The following is a 16,602-nucleotide window of genomic DNA, read 5'->3' as shown; positions in this document are numbered from 1 at the left end:
ATGGGTTGTGGATGCACATATGGAAAATTCTCCTCAAAATACCGTTTTCTGTTGTAGTCTGTGGAAAGGGAGGAGCTGCAGGATCCATGAATATCTACATCATCTAGGGTCTTCAAAACATCTTCAATTTCAGTCTCAGATAGTTCAGTTTTTGTTTGAAGAGATGCTTTCAGTTGACTTTTCGTGTACTGCAGGCACATTCCATTAAGACTATTCAGTTCTTCTACGATCAACTGGATTGTAGAGGAAGGGATAAGTTGTTTCGCCTGTAGTTTCATATAAAACATGCACAGATTTCTCATGTACAAACTTTTCATTTGTGCAAGGTCTGGGACATCTGCCTCAGGCTCATCATCAGCTGCCCCTTCATCTGCCTGGCTTTCAGCAACAGAGGACTGAGACTCATTAGGAACTGAAGGAGGGCAGTATGCACCAGAGACATGCAGAGCTGTGGGGTTTTTGTGCTTCCTAGATAGGTGGGCTGTGAAAGATGATGTCACTGAAAAAGTTTTATCACAATCTTTAAAGGGGCAATGCACTACCTCTCTTCTTGAAATGTGAGATTTTAGGTGACAGAGAAGGTCTTTAAGGTCGATCAACTGTTTCTGACAATGTGGAAGTTGACATAGAAAGGGTGCCTGCAAAGTTTGAGACTGTGACACGGTAGATGACCGCCGATGATGGCGGTAAACATGACATTTAAAAGCATTGTAATTTCTGAACCGAAACTTACAACTTTCCATACAACACGCATACTGATAATGTGGCTCATTTTTATGAAGCCCTTGATGCATCACATACCCTTTTAGGGTATTCACTGAAGCACCACAACTACGACAGGTGTAATCTTTTGACATCCTTAACTGCAGTGTAGTACTCACTTTTTCATTTTACTCCATGAAATCAACTCGCACCACTTATCTGCAGAGAGAGGAAAAAAAAAACAAAAACAAATTTATGAATCATGAAATTTGCCAAAATCAAAATAAATGCTATTGGTTGTGAAATAGTTGACCTAGTTGTGTTAGCCAATCTCCCCTCAATTAACTAAAAGATGATCGTTAGCTTATCCTTTACATATTTTTCAGTATTGTTTTGAATTCCATGTTGACCAGTGACTAGTGTTGCACCAAAATGAAGATTTCAAAAACCTTAAAAAAGGCAAGAGGAAGATCAAAATGTTTGTTTTAAGAAAGAGTAACTGGTTGAAATAAACCATTACCAAATCTCAGTATCATTTATAAAATATTTGTTCTCTCTTCTTTGGAAGAAAGTACACTTAAAATGGCTCACTAGCGACACCTGCAAGTGGAGGAGAAGGAGCAGTCTGCGTGAAAAGAAAGGAGCAGGTGGGGGCTAGAGGAGGACAGGGGCTTCTGCATCAGCATTCGCGGTTCCCAGCCCCCGCGGGCTTGGCCCCCCAATAATGCATCAAAATCAGTTTTGTTGTTTTGTTTTGAGGGGACATAAGCAGGGTTCTAAATTTACTTTTTTGATCTTCTAAAGTTACCAGCCAATCAGAATTTCCACTAGCCAAATTTTTTCCCGGTGAAAATAAGAGAGATTATGAGTGCCACTTATAAGAAATATATATAAGTAACAGCCATGACTTAAACACTTGCAAAAAATTGCATTGGTAATAAATTGAATTATGTATGTACAACTAGAAAACACAAATAGTGCAGCAGTCAGTATTGCAGTCCCTCTATAAAATAAAATGAAAATAATAAAATAAAATAATAAACCACCCCCACCACTAACATTTCATTTCCTCAGAATCAAATGTCTTCAGAGCTCTCTGGAGAACTAATGGCTCCATCCTTAGGCTCTCCTGATGACTTCGGGCACTCTCATGGTCCTTTACTGCCTCGACTTTAAAATTATTAGTCCCCACCACAAAATTATTCGTCTTGTTTTTTTCTTTCGTGTACATGCGGCAGTCCCTACAAAACATGACGGCATTTTCGTGATCAAACACAAGCCATTCACGACCTGTCAGCCATTTAGCGTTAAACTTTCTTTTCTTCGTTTCGCACGCTTTGTCGACATTCTCATCCCCTGCCTCCTTCCTCTTCTCGCGCCCAGACGTCTGTCCCAACCACCGCAGCATTTAGTTTAACTTTACTTTTTACTTTTAGCTAGCTCCGTCTCCTTTTTTACAGTTTATACGCCGCCGTTCATTCTTCTTCTTCTTTGTGTTTGCGTTTCCATGGTTTCTCGCGCCGGTTGCACTACAGACTGTAGTGTGCCTGCGCAGTGCGCACAGCCAAAGGCCGTCTTGTACGTCATCACGTAGCATTACGACAGTGTTCATGGGAAATGTAGGACGGACTGCAGAGCGGCTCTGCCTGACATGATTGCCTAATGTATTACCGGCCAAATTGGCTAGTAAGTTTTTATTTACACCCGCCAATATGAATTTTAGCCCGCATTTGGCGGGTTGGCGGGTGTTAATTTAGAACCCTGGACATAAGTGTCCCTAAGGGTATTAAATGTATGTAATTTTTTTTTGCCAACAATGCATTATTGACGTTAGAAAATTTTCAAAACCAAATTTTGAAAAGTTACATAAAATTAAGCTTCCTATTCTAGCCAGAAATCATGCCATTTCAAGTCATACAGTGGAAGTTATGGACAAAAAACTAGTGAAAATGTAGAAGGGGGTTAATAATCGATTATTGTTCATTGTTGCAGCTCTAAACAAATGTTCGTCTTTTTCTCCGCTTGTGTCAGTTAGTTCGCAAAAGCAAACGTAATGGCTTACGGTTAAGTGGTAAGCTAACGTTAGTGGCTGGTCTAGGTGAATACTAAATGCAGCTCCAGACGCCGACGGCCATGCTTTTGTCATCATAGTTAGCTAACATTTCAATTGACGACATGCCAGCGGATTCGGTGCCTTTTGCCGACTGACTAAACTCAAAGGCATGGTGGTAAATAAAGCTAATGCTACTCAGCTTCAGTTTGATACTTGCCTTCTACCTTCGTCCTTCCGTTAGCTGCTGTCAGCACGAAGTTCTGTCAGGTGAACTGGAACCGCCGCGCAGTGGTTGTTGATCTTGTTAAGTGTCACGTCGAAACAGCCAATGGCATGTCATCTTCTCCTTTTCTGTCGACCAACCCAAACAGGAACCGCGCTTTTTACTCCAATGGCACGTCGTATCACGTTCAGGGCCCAGTCTGTGCCGAGAGACTTTTTTTTTGTGTACGTGTGTGTTTGTGCAAGGAGACGTTGCAGCAGTAGAATGTCTCCTGATTACACTGTGAAATACAATTATATATATTAGCCTGTGGTCCTGATTCATACTTTCTGTTCCTATAAATTATATGTTGGTGCAGGTGGTAGGTTGAGGAAACAGGGTCTGCAGGGTCTACTAACATCATCCAGACTCCAGTCATGCATCATTTTGTTCAATCTAAAAGTCACAGCATCATCAAGATTTCTCAACAACATCAGGTACACTGGTATGATGATGGCTAGGTTATACTTGTATATTACTTCATGGAGAAATACTCTGACTACAACACTACAGCCGCAGTATCCTCCTTTGAAATTTCTATTCTGGGTCAAAATAACTGCTTTAGTTTGCCCATTTGATATTAATAAAAGATCAAATTAATGCTGTCCATTGAATGAGTAAGTGTTTATGAGTATTAAGAAATCATTTATTATCTTGCAGAAAAAGTAGATGTGTTACAGTTTGCTATAGATAGACCCAAATGCAGGACACAGACAAGCAAGATAAAGGTAAGGGGGTTGTATATCAAAAACGGTGAGGCTGGATGAGGGAGGTAATCCTGGTGACGGTCCGAGGAAATGGAGCTGGTGGCAGGGAACTGAGGCAAGGTTGGGGGTAATGGCTAAAAGGGGAGCATTGCAGGGATGTGGGCAGATGAAAAGCATGTAGTTTATGTGGTTTTATCCTGGTGTTGGCCTCCTTCACTTCCAGTTACTTTTCTTGGTTTGTTTTATTGTGACAGATACTGAGATTTGTTTGCCAATACAACAGCATTTACTTTCCCTGGAGACCATTGCTACATTTAAACTGCATGTCATATTAGCCTATTAGCAGTTTTAGGCAGCTCACAAATGTTTATTTTCATTAACTACGGTCATTTCAGTAGCCTACACAGAGCAGTCCAAATCATTCATCTTCACGATGTATGCAGTTTCACTTTAGAGGTGGCTCAAATTAAATTAAATGAAATAGCAGTTAAGTTTTAACCTCAACATTAAAGTTAACATTTGCAGTACATATACAAATGCTGAAGGTACACCAGGAGGTTGAGTGGTTCTGATGGCAGTGGTCATGCAGGAGCAAGGGTCTGCAGGAAATCCTTTTGAAACTCATGACAAGTCATTCATACTCAGACTGCAAACTTTTTCCTGGATTAAAATCAGGTGGTGGTAACTTTGATAGGCCTAAACTGATTTACAGTCTGGCTATAAAAAATGCCCTTGACAATATGAGCATGCCATGAGTGACATGAGAACATCCAGTCATCAAACAGTGTGTCTGTTTCAGTTCTGAAGCAGCAGCTGCAATAAAGTAGCAGCATATCTATTAGTGAAATGCTTTATTGAAAGCATTTAATTGCAACTCACTTGGTAGTGCTGATGCCCCATAAGCAGAGGCATGCAGCCCTAAAGTCCAACTCTTTGCTTAGCATATTATTCACCCTCTCAAGCTTTCCCCTTTCCCTATGTCTCTTTAGATGTCCTTTCAAAATAAATGTTAATATAATGTTAATAAATATTACCATCTAGAAATTACAGTAATTGTAGTTATTTTCAATGAAAATATTAGTCAATTAACAAAGAAATTATAGTAAAATTACAAATTTTTACTATTAATTCCTCAGTAATTTTAAAAGATTTTTTCCTTTTTTTAGAGTTTTATAGTTGGATTTTACAGTTTATTCCCTTAAATAACAGACAAATATTTGTGAAATAACGATACATTTGTGAACGTATTTTAACAATAAATATATGTATTTCTAATGGGGTTTTTTGTAAAAGAACAGAAATATTGTGTGTTTTCACAGTTACAGTGATTTCACGTTATTTTACATTTGACATGTAAAATCACAGTCTATTTTTGTAAATTAAATGGTATTTTAAAAATACAGAAAAAATCTGTAAAATAGACAGGAAAATTCTGTTATATTACAATTTTTTTTTACAGTGTAGCTACGCATTGGGACAGTACAGTTAAAAGTAGAAGTGACAGCAGGAGCTTTTACAGACTATGTAGTACGACATATGGCTTTATGTTTGTATGTGTTGACATACAGTTTGTGCTTGATGGAAAAAAACAACTTGTTTTTGACTGTTTTTCGGTGTGTAACTTTATACTGTGTGTGTGTGTGTGCCCTTAGATACACAGGTCTTACTGATGACAGACATCCTGGTGTTTCTGCAGGAGAAAGACCAGAGGTACATCTTTCCATGTCTGGTAAGAAAATGTACTCACACATACAAACCACATTAAAATTAAATTTACTGATGTATCATTTGATGTGCAGATGACAGACAAAGACAACATTTTGTTCCCTCCCTTTTCCTTTTTGTATTCATTTCTCCAAACAATTACTTGCTGTGTGATCCAGGACAAATCTCCAGTGCTGTCCCTTCAGAACCTGATAGTGAGGGATATAGCCAATCAGGAGCGAGGCATGTTCCTCATCAGTGATTCCTCCCCTCCTGAGATGTATGAGTTCCATGCTGCCTCCAAGGAGGATAAGAACGTTTGGATACGCCACATCCAGCGTACTGTCAGCAAGTGGGCAAATGCACCCATACATACAAACATACAATTTTTCTTTCTGTAATTTTAAAGGTTTGGCACACTCACCATACCTTATCACACAATCCAAGATTCCGTTTCGTCAGGTTTCAAGTTATGTGCTTGTGGCCAAACCACAGTGCATCAGACCAATAAACATCTTATGAGAAACTACTGCAGCAAGTGCTCCAGCTAGCTTCCCATTTGTATCCCACACAGACCTGCAGAGAAGTTCAGAAAAACTTTCTGGTTCGTTGAAAACGTGTGACCAGTAGAGTAACCAGTGTTTAACAGTTCCAACTGTGTTGTATCAGAGTGGGCCAGGTCAAAATGCGACAAATAAACAAACAACGAAAGTAACAGAGGGCACAGCACTGAAACAGTGCCATTTTGGCTTCATTTCCAACATGGATCAAGATTTGATTCCTTTCCCCAAGGTTGTGGAATGGAATGGGAATAGGGTCTCATATGAATACATGGTGCAAATGACAGTTGCTCAGTTTTTACAGTCGCAGGCAAGTCTTTTTTAGGACCCCTAACAGTTTTCCTGAGCAGAGTGTCAAAAGACCCAGAGTTAAGAATAATCTTCATGTTACTTGGGTGTTTAGAGAGGATAACTGGCTACAGCCCCATTAGATCCCTGAAAAATGTGTCAGCCATAGTTATAATTTCAGTCTTTGTCATTGTTCATGTGTAGGGGAATCAATTTATTAAACTTCTAAATTAATGTTGAGAATCTCTTCGATGGCTGGTCGAAAATGTCTTCACAATTATTATTACGTGACTAGAATTTAACAAAACAAAACAAAAAATCATGCGACTTAGCATGGCGAGCAAAAATTAAAGTTTCACGAAGAGAAAAACTAGAAAAGTACATTTTCTGAAGAACGAAATCAAGCTACTCAGCATGACTATGAGCAGCAACAAAAGACTGAGAAAACGACAGAACGGAAAAATAACTGAACAAGACTAGAGACAAAAGAGAAGACTGGAAGGAAACTCAGCGGAAAACAACTGCAAGAGGCAGAAGAAAAATCAAGAACTGAGGAACTGAGCGTCTGCTGCGCACTACAGACAGTATATTCGCTCCAGGGTGTGTCTAATCGATAGGCCGTCACACATGTGGGATGGTTCGTGGACAAGTAATGTGATTTCACCTTATAGAGCGAGAATTAACTAATGATTATTACGAGGTGCTCATCTGCTTCTCACTATAGCCAATCAGATATATTTTAAATGATCGGTTTTCAATGGCATTTCAACATTGTTCACAACATGCGTTCCTATGAATAGATGACAACATTCAACAATAATCATGATAACAATTTCTAATACCCATCCTAATCACCCAGAATAGCAAAATTATTAGATAATGAGATCTTAAGGGGTTTACAGCCAAGTGCTATAATGTCAGTTCTGAGTGTATTAGCAGAAAATTATAGGTCATCAGGTCTTTGTGTTCTTCAGGTGTCATCTGCATTGTAATGAAAATTTCTGTAGTATTTCCTGTAATACCCAAACCAAGCATATATATGGGGTGAAGAGAACTGGTCCTAATATATAACCTTGTGACAAACTTTGGCGTGCACAGAGAAATCATCATTAACATGTACAAATAAATAGGACTTGAACCATCTTAGTGAGGTTCCTTTCATGCAAATGGAATGTCCCAGTCTCTGTAATAGCATGTGAAGGTCAGTCATGTCAAATGCCACACTAAGATTTAAGACAAGTTCGGAGACAAGTTCCCTTGTCTGCTGCAATCAGAACGTCACTTGTAAATTTGACCAGTACAGTCTCTGTGCTGCAATGCACTCTAAATCCTGACTGAAAATCCTCAAACTATTGTTATGCAGGAAGTCATGCACTGATTGACGACTGCTTTCTCTGTCATTTTAGAGAGAACGGGGAGGTTAGATATAGGTTTATGTTTGGTTAAAACCCCTGGATCAAGAGTTGGCTTTCACGAAGAGGTTTTAGGGGTAAAACTTCTTTAAGAAGTGTCATTTGAATGGGGTCTAAGAGAGAGGTTGATGGTTCAGATGAAGAAATGATTGTATTTGTTGAAGGTCGATGGGAGAAAATCAGTCTAAATAGAGGTTCAGGTTGAACAGTTATATAAAGAAAGGATTTAGATCAAGATCAATCAAGATCAATATTCCTTTATTTGTCCCGCGAGGGGAAATTTCAGAATACAGCAGCATCAGTAAAGATTAATATAAGAAGTGCAATGCAGATTAGAAACAAAACAGTATATACAAAAGAGTGAGGATTTAAATAAAAATAAAAAGAAAGAAATTGTAAAAAAATTGTAAGAAATTGTAGATCGTATTTACAGATTGTTATCTACATGTTTTTATTGCACAGCTTAGCGTCCAGACTATTGCACTAATTACTTGGAGTAGTTTTTATTGTACAGTCTGACAGCTGCAGGGAGGAATGACCTGCGATACCGCTCTTTCACACACTTTGGATGTAGCATCCTCTCACTGATGGAGCTCCTCAGTGCAGTGAGTGTGTTTTGGAGGGGGTGGGAGTCATTGTCTGTCATGGAGGACAGCTTGGCTGTCATCCTCCTCCCCCCCACCTCCTCCACCAGTTCCAGAGGGCATCCCAGGACAGAGCTGGCCTTCTTGATAAGTTTGTCCAGCCTCTTCCTGTCAGCTGTAGTGATGCTGCTCCCCCAGCAGACTACACCATAGAAAATGGCAGAGGCCACAGCAGAGTCATAGAAGGTCTTTAGGAGTGCCCCACGCACCCCAAAAGAGCAGATAGAGTCTGCTCTGTCCTTTTTTGTAAAGTGCAGTGGTGTTATGAGTCCAGTCCAATTTGTTGTTCAGATGAACACCCAGGTACTTATAAGATGTCACCATCTCAATGTCCCTTCCCTGGATGTTCACTGGTGTTGGTGAAGAGTGCGGGCGCCGGCGAAAGTCCACAACCAGCTCCTTGGTTTTACCCGCGTTAATCTGGAGGTGGTTCTGCTGGCACCAGTCCACAAAGTCCTGGATGAGTCCTCTGTATGACCTGTCGTCCCCATCTGTGATGAGGCCAACAATGGCAGAGTCATCAGAGAACTTCTGCAGGTGGCAAGTGGGTGACAGGTGTGAAAAGTCTGCTGTGTAGAGGGTGAAGAGAAACGGTGCCAGCACCGTTCCCTGGGAGGCCCCCACACTGCAGAGGACAGTCCCTGACACACAGTCCCGTGTCCTCACATACTGTGGGCGGTTGGAAAGGTAGTCCACTATCCATCATGTGAGGTGTTGGTCCACCCCTGAAAGCTCCAGCTTGTTCCTCAGGATGGCTGGCCTGATGGTGTTGAAAGCACTGCTAAGGTCCAGGAAAAGGACCCGAACAGAGCTCCCAAGCGATTCCAGGTGAGATAGAGCTCGATGGAGGAGGAAGATGAGGGCATCGTCCACTCCGATGCCAGGCTGATACGCGAACTGCAGCGGGTCCATGGACGAGCTCACCAGGGGGCGCAGGTGGGCAAGGACCAGCCGCTCCAGGGCCTTCATGAGGTGGGATGTTAAGGCCACCGGCCTGTAGCAGCTAGGGTCCTTGGGATGCGGGGTCTTTGGCACAGGTACCACGCAGGACGTCTTCCAGAGGCGTGGCACCCTTCCCAGTCTCAGGCTCAGGTTAAACAGATGTCCAATGATCCCGCTCAGCTGATCAGAGCAGGATCTGAGGAGCCTGGGACTGAGGCCATCCGGTCCTGCGGCCTTCCTGGTCTTTAACCTCCTGAGTTGATTTCTCACCTGGAGAGGTGTGAGGGACAAGTTGGAGCAGGGGGGCTGAGTGTCTTGTGAAGTGGATGGGGGGCTGGGAGGAGCAGTGGGGGGGTGGTGTTGATTGCAGTGAGCTGAATACTGTGGGGGGGGGGGGGGTCAGTGGGGTACTTGGGCAGGGTGCTGGCAGATCAAAAGAGGGCTGCTGCAGTGCTTGTGCAGCTGGGGGAGGGGCAGATGTTTCTTCAAACCTACAGAAGTAGGTGTTCAGCTCATCTGCCCACTTTGGATCCCCAGCCGCCTGGGAGTTTGGCTTCTGGTGACCTGAGATGGTTTGCAGGCCTCTCCAGACTCCCCTGGTGTTGTTCTCCTGCAGCTGTTCCTCCATTCTCTTTCTGTATCTGTCCTTCCCCTCCCTGATACTCCTTCTTAGCTCCCTCTGAACAGTTTTCAGCTCCTCTTTGTTCCCTGACTTGAAGGCCCTCTTCTTCTCCTTTAAGAGAGCCTTAATGTCAGGATTGATCCAGGGTTTGTTGTTGGAGTGACACCGTACAGTTCTGGTGGGTACAGTGTTCTCCACACAGAAATTTATGTAGTCCGTGATGCTGTCTGTCAGACTGTCAATGTCCTCCTCATGAGAGTCACTGAATATATCCCACACTGTTGTATCAAAGCAGTCTTTCAGAGCCTCTTCAGCCTCATCAGACCACCTCTTCACTGTGTGGGACACAGCTGGTTGCCTGTTAACAAGGGACTTGTATACAGGCAAGAGATGAACCAGGTTGTGATCAGCTCTTCCCAGAGGGGGGAGTGGTGATGATTCGTATGCCTCCTTGGTGTTGGCATAGAATAAGTCCAGTGTTTTATTGTCTCTGGTGGCACAAGTGACATACTGGATGAATTTGGGCAGAGAGGAGGACAGAGAGGCATGATTAAAATCCCCAGAGATCAGTAAGAGGGCCTGTGGTTTCTGAGTCTGCAGCCTGCTGATCACGGTGTTGATGACGTCACAAGCTGCATCGGCGTTAGCAGAGGGAGGGATATACACAGCCACCACGATGACATGCGAGAACTCCCTCGGCAGATAGTATGGCCTCAAACTAACAGCCAACAGTTCAATGTCCGGGCAGCAGTGCTGCTCTTTAATAGTGATGTGCCTGGAGTTACACCATCTATCATTCACAAACACTGCCAGCCCTCCTCCTTTCCTCTTACCGCTCCTCTCTGTCTGGTCTGCCCATATGAGTGAGAATCCATCCAGCGCTACAGTCGCGTCTGTGTGCTGCATTCCCAGCCAAGTCTCAGTAAACAATAGCATACTGCACCGCTGGAATTCCTGATGATGCCGGGTCAACGCCGCTAGCTCATCCATCTTGTTGGAGAGAGATCTTACGTTCCCCATGATGACGGACGGGAGAGTCGGTCTATAAGCTCTCCTCCTGTCGCGGCGTTTGATCCCAGCGCAGCACCCCCGTATCCTCCTCCTTAACTCGTGGGAGACATCAGGTCGCTCCTCCGGCCGCACAGCTGTGTTACGCAGGGCCAGCAGCTGATCCCTACTGTAAACAATGGGGGCCATTGTCTCACGGACCCACAGACGCGGAGAAAGTTACACGAGTTGTAAAAAGTGATGAAAAAGTAGCACCAGAGTTACCGTGCTTGATGTCTCTAATGCACCAAAGATTTACAAAAACACGCAGAACTGAATGGAATAAAAAAGACGCACAAGAAAACAATAAAGAGAAGAAAAAACTAGAGAGCTGCTGTAACAGGCTGCTGCTCGTACGGCGCCACATCTCACTAAAGGCAGGGCAGGAGATGAAGAATTATGACTAATAATTAGAATTTTATCATTAAAGAAGCTCATGAAGTCATCACCACAGAGGGCTATAGGAGTATAAGTCCTTAGACAATGTTAAATCTGTACATTTCATCAATGCATGCTGCACAGTAAACTGTTTACTGTGAATATATGTAAGACATTTTTAACACACATTGATAATTGATTGATTGCAATGATTTCTCTTTATAAATGATCAGATTGTGGTGTCATTGCATGGAAAATAGGAGAGAGAGGATGTGCAGGAAGAGTGCAGTTGCAGTTGGTCAGATCACAGTTACAAACATAGTGGCATTTATATCTCCATGCGCTATCTCTGTGTTTCCTGCCCAGATTTAGCTGCTATGGTTTTCTTGAAGCAATTGCTTTGGTGAAAACAATGTTATCCTCACAATTTTAAGCATAACAGCAAAGCAGATCAATATGTAGCAAACCTACAGAAAAAATAAATAAATAAAACAAGAGACTTGGCTCATAATGTAATGTATTCCTCAAATGATATGCATTTTTTTTTTAAAGTTTCACACTTTTACAATAATTCAAATACCACTAATTCTGACATAAAGATGTTGTGTTAAACAATATCCACCTACCAACAAAATCTTAAGAATAAGCTGAATAACTTGAAAAATTACGAGCTGTGGATGAACCTCTAAGTGCACTCAAACAATTACCTAATGACAAAGTATCTGGTCCTGATGGCCTTCCAACTGAGTTCTATAAGTATTTTGGTAAGCTGCTGCTTTTTCTGTATCACATGAACAATTAAGCACAGTGGCTATATTTCTCCACATATGAATATAGCCAACATATTACTGTAGTTTTAAACCCAATAAAGACCCTATGCTTCCTTCAATTTCCTGCCCAAAATCACTGATAAACATGATATGATGATAATCAGTAAAACTCTAGCTGCCAAAGTGGAAGCACTGAGTCAGAGCATCTCTTGATGCAGAGAAGGCCTATACGATAAAGTGAATTGGAAATATCTCATGGCACTTTAAAATTTGATTTTGGGGAATTTAGTTTCGATAGAATAGAATAGAATAGAATGCCTTTATTGTCATTATACGTGGTGTACAACGAGATTTAAGACAACTCTGGTGGTGCTGTACTAGAAAAAGAATAAATAGCAAATAGTAAATAGTAAATAGTAAATAGTATAGTGCAGAAGAGGCATTATCAGTATGATAAATGACATTTAACAGTATGATGAATGACATTTAACAGTATGATAAATTTAACAGTAGGTCATATTTGCAGGAGCAAAAAGAAGTTTCAGCAGCAGTGGGATATATAACAGTGGGATATATTGCACGTATTGGGTATATTGCACATACATATTGCACGGTGAACATCATCTACCTAGTGAGTACTGAGTTCAGTACTCTGATTGCACTGGGGTAGAAGGTGTTAAGGAGTCTGGAGGTGTGAGCCCTGACTGATCGGTATCTCTTTCCTGAGGGAAGCAAGGAGAGCAGTCTGTGTCCGGGGTGTGAACTGTCACGGGTGATGTTTGTGGCCCTGCGCAGACATCTGGTGTTGTAGATGTCTGCCAGAGAGGGCAGCTGGACTCCAATGGTGCCCTGTGCTGACTTCCTGACTCTTTCCAGAGCCTTCCTGTCAGCCTGGGAGCAGCTTCTGAACCACACCAGGATGTTGTGGGTGAGGATGCTCTCCACAGAACACCTGTAGAAGGACAGCAGCAGGTCCTTGGAAACGTTGACTTTTCTCAGTGACCTTAAAAAGTACAGACACTGCTGTGCCTTTTTCACAAGGACGTTGGTGTTGGTGCCCCATGTCAGGTCCTTTGAGATGTGCGTTCCCAGGAACCTGAAGTCATTGACCTGCTCCACCTGGTCCCCTCCGATGAGAAGAGGAGGGGGATCCTCTCTCTTCCTCCTGAAGTCCAGCACTAACTCCTTGGTTTTTGAGGAGTTAAGTGCCAGGTTGTTGAGGGAGCACCAGGTAGTGAGATTAAGGACCTCATCTCTGTAGGCTGTCTCGTCGTTGTTGTGAATCAGCCCCACCACAGTTGTGTCGTCTGCGAACTTGACAAAGATGTTGCTGTTATGAATTGGTGCGCAGTCGTGAGTGTAGAGGGTGTACAGCATTGGGCTGAGCACACAGCCCTGGGGAGCCCCAGTGCTCACAGTCAGGGTTGAGCTGCGAAATATTTTACAGCTCAACCTGAGCAACAAGGGCTACCACTGGATTTACTTCACAGTGTCACAGTCTGCCAGCTCCTTACCTGCTGCCATTGTCTCGCTCATGCCAGTATCCCTTCACTACTTAGCCACACCCACCTGCCCAATCCCCTGAGCTCACACCTGAGACTCATCACTAATCAGTGCAGTACTTAAGCTGCTCTCCCACTCTCTCATGCAAGACTCTCCAGCAGTCATTACCGGACTGCCTTCTTGTATCGACCCTGTCAGCCTCTGACTTCGTCTGCACTCCTGCCGCATGATAATTACCTTAGCTTTCTGTACCTGACTGTATGTTGCCTTGCCCTTCCTGGGTCTGCTACTGATTGGAACTGTCAATTGTTTGGCTTGCAAAAACCTGCTCCATTTAAGACTCTAAGAGACTTATTCCATATTCAGTTTGCACTGCAATTGGGTCCTGACCTTACCCATTACACACAGAGCTTCACATCAAACTGGTGGACCAGAGAAGTGGACGCAGGCTGACTGTGGACAAGAGGGACAAACTGAGGTGTCTTAAAACAACACCAGGCTGTGATCAGCTCTGCCTAGCAGGGGATGGGCTGTTCCACTGTATGCATCCTTGCATTAGCACACAGGTCCAGGTCCAGTATGGTGTTGTCTCTGGTGGGGCGGTTAATAAATCGGTGGCATGCTGGCAGAGTTTTGTCCAGAGACTTGTGATTAAAATCCCTAGTAATGATTACAAACATGTCTGATTGCTGTGTTTGAAGCTCCACTACAGTGGAGTGAATGACATCATACGCTGCTTCCCTGTCAGCCTTCGGAGGGATGTAAACAATGATCACAATGGCCAATGTGAACTCCCGAGACAAATAATAAGGCCACATCCCCACTGCTGGCAGCTCAATATCCGGGCTAAAGAAACATTCCTGAACTGTAACATGTCCGGGATTACACCACTCCTCATTCACGAACAGTGCAATCCCTCCTCTCTTCTGTGGTTTTGTGCTTCATCGAGACGTGGCTCTGTGGATTAATACCAGACTCTGCGCTGCAGCTGGCTGGCTTCCAACTCCACCGCGCGGACAGAGACACGGAACTTTCCGGCAAAACTAAAGGTGGAGGAATCTGCTTCTACATCAACAGTGGTTGGTGCAAGGATGTGACAGTGATCCAGCAGCACTGTTCTCCTGACCCGGAATCTTTCACCATTAACTGTAAGCCTTTTTATTCACCCCGTGAGTTCGCTTCATTCATTCTGGTCGGCGTTTACATCCCGCCACAAGCCAACGTGCAGGAGGCACAGCGTATGCTCGCGGACCAGATACTGCGTGTGGAGCGGACCAACCTGGACTCCTTAGTTATTGTCCTTGGCGACTTTAACAAAGGTAACCTCACCCACGATCTCCCCAAATACAGACAGCTTATCAAATGCCCAACCAGAGAGGAGAACATTCTGGATCACTGTTACACCACCGTCAGGGATGCTTATCACGCCGTCCCCCGTGCTGCACTGGGCCACTCTGACCACGTCATGGTACACCTGATTCCTGCGTACAGGCAGAAACTAAAGCTCTGCAAACCTGTAGTGAGGACATCAAGGAAGTGGACCAGTGAGGCTGTGGAGGATCTCCAGGCGTGTTTGGACTCTACTGACTGGGATGTGTTCAGGACTGCTACCAACAGTCTGGATGAGTACACGGAGACTGTGACGTCCTACATCAGCTTCTGCTGTGTTCCATCACGCACCAGGGTGAGTTACAACAATGACAAACCCTGGTTCACAGCCCAACTCAGGCAGCTAAGGTTGGCAAAGGAAGAGGCCTTCAGGAGTGGGGACAAAGACAGATACAAAGAGTCGAAGTACAAGTTTAGCAAGGCGGTGAAGGAGGCTAAACGGCTGTACTCTGAGAAGCTCCAACACCAATTCTCAGCTAACGACTCTGCGTCTGTCTGGAAAGGGCTCAGGCAGATCACTAACTACAAGCCTAAAGCCCCCCACTCCATCAACGATCGACGCCTAGCCAATGACGTGAACCAGTTCTACTGCCGCTTTGAAAGACAAAGGGACAGTCCAGCAACCATCCCCCACGACACCTCTGAACAGCTCCAGCTCCAGTCACCTCCACCAATGCCCACCTTAAAGGCCCCCCCTCCCCCTCCCCACCCACCTCAGTGACGATTCTTTCCATCCATGAAAGGGACGTCAACAGACTCTTCAAGAGACAGAACCCCCGGAAAGCAGCTGGACCGGATTCTGTCTCCCCATCTGCCTTGAAGCACTGCGCTGATCAGCTGTCTCCAGTATTCACAGACATTTTTAACACCTCATTGGAGACATGTCACGTGCCAGCCTGCTTCAAGTCTTCAACCATCATCCCTGTTCCCAAGAAGCCAAGGACCACAGGACTTAATGACTTCTGACCCGTCGCCCTGACCTCTGTGGTCATGACGTCCTTTGAGCGCCTTGTGCTCTCACACCTCAGAGACATCACTGACCCTCTCCTGGACCCCCTGCAGTTTGCCTACAGAGCCAACAGGTCTGTAGACGATGCAGTCAACTTGGCCCTCCACTTCATCCTCCAGCACCTGGACTCCGCAGGAACCTACGCTAGGATCCTGTTTGTGGATTTCAGCTCTGCCTTCAACACTATCGTCCCAACTCTGCTTCAGGAGAAGCTCTCCCAGATGAGCATGCCTGACTCCACCTGCAGGTGGATTACAGACTTCCTGTCTGACAGGAAACAGTGCGTGAAGCTGGGGAAACACTTCTCCGACGCTAAGACCATCAGCACCGGATCCCCCCAGGGCTGTGTTCTTTCTCCTCTGCTCTTCTCCCTGTACACGAACAGCTGCACCTCCAGTCACCAGTCTGTCAAGCTCCTGAAGTTTGCGGACGACACCACCCTCATCAGACTCATCTGTGATGGCGACGAGTCCGCCTACAGGTGGGAGGTTGACCACCTGGTGACCTGGTGCAATCAGAGCAACCTGGAGCTCAATGCTCTAAAGACAGTGGAGATGGTTGTGGACTACAGGAAGAACTCAGCCTCACTCGCCCCCATCACCCTCTGTGA

At 44.2% G+C, this 16,602-nt stretch overlaps 1 protein-coding gene across 3 annotated transcripts in view; it reads left to right on the top strand.

Annotated features, from left to right (window-relative positions):
* The window catches only part of arhgef2a (Rho guanine nucleotide exchange factor (GEF) 2a), a 163,338-nt gene that overhangs the window by 98,143 nt on the left and 48,593 nt on the right, over positions 1-16,602 (top strand). For all 3 annotated transcript variants that reach the window (XM_076754764.1, XM_076754763.1, XM_076754765.1), the window contains exons 13-14: positions 5,377-5,453; positions 5,608-5,780. In XM_076754764.1, coding sequence (XP_076610879.1) covers positions 5,377-5,453; positions 5,608-5,780 — 250 coding nt within the window. The remainder of the gene's footprint in view (positions 1-5,376; positions 5,454-5,607; positions 5,781-16,602) is intronic.

The sequence above is a fragment of the Chaetodon auriga genome, chromosome 17, assembly GCF_051107435.1.
Source record: "Chaetodon auriga isolate fChaAug3 chromosome 17, fChaAug3.hap1, whole genome shotgun sequence".
Classification (NCBI taxonomy): Eukaryota; Metazoa; Chordata; class Actinopteri; order Chaetodontiformes; family Chaetodontidae; genus Chaetodon; species Chaetodon auriga.
Note: the sequence above shows the minus strand (reverse complement) of the source record. Positions and strands in the feature narration are given on the sequence as shown.